Source organism: Saprolegnia parasitica (assembly GCF_000151545.1).
Source record: "Saprolegnia parasitica CBS 223.65 unplaced genomic scaffold supercont2.708, whole genome shotgun sequence".
Taxonomy (NCBI): domain Eukaryota; phylum Oomycota; class Saprolegniomycetes; order Saprolegniales; family Saprolegniaceae; genus Saprolegnia; species Saprolegnia parasitica.
The window spans coordinates 1,171-4,407 of NW_012157102.1; the positions used below are offsets into that span (position 1 = coordinate 1,171).

A 3,237-nucleotide genomic window follows, 5' to 3' on the forward strand; every position below is an offset into this window, starting at 1 on the left:
GGCGATGGCCACAAGGACGAGCGCCGGCGAGAAGGCCGAGGATGCGCTTGGACCGCCAGCGGCGCGGGGCCGGCTTCTTGGCGCGAGCAAAGTCGTCGACCTCGCTCATGCTCGTCACGAGCTGCGTTCCCGCGACGTACGAGATCGAGTGCATTGCGCCAAGGCGTGAACAGGGCAAAATGCACACTGCCGTGGTCGGTTATACTGCGACAGCACTGCAGATCAAGAAGACGCCAGGAATGTTTGGAATGACAAGCGAAACCACCTCACTTGCCATGTCGGTCCGATGATCTGTGCTACCTCACTAAATGCCACCTTCAGCGTGAGGTAGATGGCCGAGTTGGCACCACAACTACGACCTGCGAGAGGACGTCGTTGGGATACCCTGATGGGCAGAACGGTATCAGGGCCTCGCCACAGCACGTTCGACGGCGACATGCCAGAATGCTCTGTACAACGGTTCTCGTCTCTGCCCCGGTGGCTGCACCAGGCTTTGGACCATCCAAGAGGAGCTGTAAGAAAGCAGTACATATTTCTCAATTCGACGGTTCACTCGGGAGCAGCATCCATCGATGCTTGCGTTGGTGTCGCTTCCAAGCCCACGGCAGTGTAGCAGGTCTTTGGCTCGCGGTGCCCAGTCAACTTGTTGCATCATCAAGTCGTTAAAGCAGCGTGGTGGGTCATGTCGAAAGCCACAGCTTTGATTGTGTGCATTGGTCATCATTCCATTTAGTGCATAGTTATACGATGTACAGAGTGTCCGTGGGACCTTTTACAGCAGCGAGAGAACGCGTCGGGATCGGGACTTGCGGCGCGAGCGCGGCGTCGAGGCGCGGCGAAGGGGTGTCGTCGGAATTGGCGAGAACGGTGCGTCGGTCGATCGCCCGTGCATGTCTTGTCGCTGAAGCCGACACCGATGGTCTCGTAGAGATGCCAGTGGTACAGTAACGACCGAGTCACACAGCAGCTTGAGCTCAACCTACGTCCACTGTCGTCATCGGCTCGAGATGGAGGTTCATCGAGTACCGCGGTCTCACTCACGGAAGCAATCTCACCGTAAAATGCTTCCTAGTCGTATGGCATGAGACTCGTAGAGATGATTCTCGTCGCATCTCGTACGTCGGCCAGCGCCGAGTGGAGCACGATGGCATCGCCAACGCGATATGGCTGCGCGCAGATGTGCAACGTCTTGTGCGTCGCATCCCAAAAGCACTCGGCGGCTACGCTAGCATGAGACAGCATGGGACACATTGAACGTACTACGCGAAGATGCGTCCATTGCGACGTGCGCGGCCTGCCAAGCATCGCGCGTGGCTTGGAGCTGGGCGACGATCGTGGACGTGCTGGGCTGGACCGCGGCAATGTGCTCAAGGTTGAAGAGTCGGCGCTTCTCGTCGAGCGTACGATCCAAGGCCGCTGCGAGCTCTCTATCTGACAGAGTCTTCCCCATGGGCAGAGGCTGCGCCGTGTTGTCGATGGCAGAAGTGGCCAGGTCGACGTGCGATGGCGGCGGCGTGCGCAGCGCGCGCTCCATGGCCTGGGCGTACACTTCGTCCAGCTGCTGCAGGTCGAACGCGAGTAGCTCGGCGTTGTTCTTTTCGAGGAGATCGCGCCGGAGCCGTGCGAGGTCGAGGCGCGACTGCTTCTCGGCCGCAAACGCCTGCACCTGCTCGACGTACTCTGGTAGCGTGCCATCTTCCAGCTGGGCGAGCCGCACCTCCAGCGCGCGTATGCTATCTTCATAGAGCTCCCGCTCCATGACGAGGTAGTCGTGGTCGGTCATCTTCCGGTCGACGTCCTTTGTCGATGCTGCCATCGTTGTGTTGGGTATGGATTCGGCAGATGCCGACAACAAAGGGTTTACATTCGGCACACGTGCCGAATACAACACAACTGCAGGACAGCAGACAAAGTCTAGCCAGTCTAGCCATGAGAATACTTGGGCCGAGCTCTTGGCGTATGGCCTTGCACACAAGGCAAACGAATAGCTTTCCTGGGCTAATATGACTGGAGCGAGATGGCATTTGGACGGAAACTTGACACTGGAATCCCTTTACCTTGCTGTTGTTGGCCTATCGTGCTGCCACGTATCCCAAGCCTGCAAGTGCGCATCATTGACCGCTTGGCGACGCTATGGCTCGGGTACATCTTTCTCAAGGGTGTCCAGCTCAAGCACGACATTGCTTACCACCAACGCTCATGGGCTCTCGCTTCAAAAGGCGCTCTACAGAGATGCAGCACCGGGTTCCTGTCGTACTTGCATCCTGTTTCGAAGCCGCAATATCCAAGAAGCAACCGCAAAATCTCGTTCTTTGTTGAGAGTATCGAGCTCGCGCATCACTCTCGCCTCCGATGGAGCCAGCTGGCATCGGCTCGTGGCGCCGGAGGCTCCGTCGACGTAGCTCGCTTCCTCGCCTGCAGCCAGCGCTTATTGGATGATGCGCCTCGAGAACACCACTTGCATGCTGGCGTAGGTACAAGCCGGTACCTGCAGATAATAGCATCGAAGCCACTCGATGGCGGCGCTTCCTAGCCATGTTGGCGATGTGGCGTCGACCTCGATGGCGACGTGTCACTCGCTAAAGCAGCGACTGCTGTCCTGTGCTTCGCTGTGTATGGCGGGCGCTGGACGCACCTTCATATACCGCGTCTACCTTGTCGCCTGGCGTGATTGACCGAGATCTTCTCGTTCTCACGCAGCTTCAAGTTGCGCTGCGATTGGTCCACTTTTGGCCAATCCGATGCGCGTCCAAGAACAAGCGGTCACAAACGCGGGTGCGTGGAAACCAGGACCATAGGGTTTGAAATCAGGACTTTCGGACCGAGAACACGCAAAATATAATTAAAAAATGGAAGGGCCCCCGTCGCTCGTAAAAGATCGTGGCAAGCGGCTTCTTCTCTCGGCCGTTCCTGCACAGTGGTCGCGCAGTCCATTTCCATCACCCTCTACGCTGTACTAGTAGTATGTATGCCCTCCAGCAGACTCGAAACCACTAGGCATTGACGTGGCTTTTGTTTCTGCTTGCTTCCAAGGTCACCGCCGCCAAGCAGCCCAACAGCCCAACGGTCCTCAACGGTACAGTATGCAGACGCGGATTGCAAGGAAAGTGGCACGGCTACTTCAACGTTGCGTGGTCTCATTTCTCATTCCGGCATCCGCCACGGCCCAGCCGTCTTCTTTCACGCTTGTGCCCCGCCGCAATATAAAACACAGCGTGTATCGTAGCATACCATGCA

General features: G+C 57.5%; 1 protein-coding gene across 1 annotated transcript; it reads right to left on the bottom strand.

The window, feature by feature from the left end:
- Positions 1 to 1,068: 1,068 nt before the first annotated feature.
- Positions 1,069 to 1,783, bottom strand: SPRG_17547 (hypothetical protein; the record flags this gene model as incomplete). The annotated part of the gene is made up of 2 exons (XM_012357050.1): positions 1,069 to 1,220; positions 1,261 to 1,783. 2 exons carry the CDS (start codon positions 1,781 to 1,783, stop codon positions 1,069 to 1,071), a joined length of 675 nt encoding a protein of 224 aa, XP_012212440.1.
- Between the last annotated feature and the right edge of the window lie 1,454 nt (positions 1,784 to 3,237).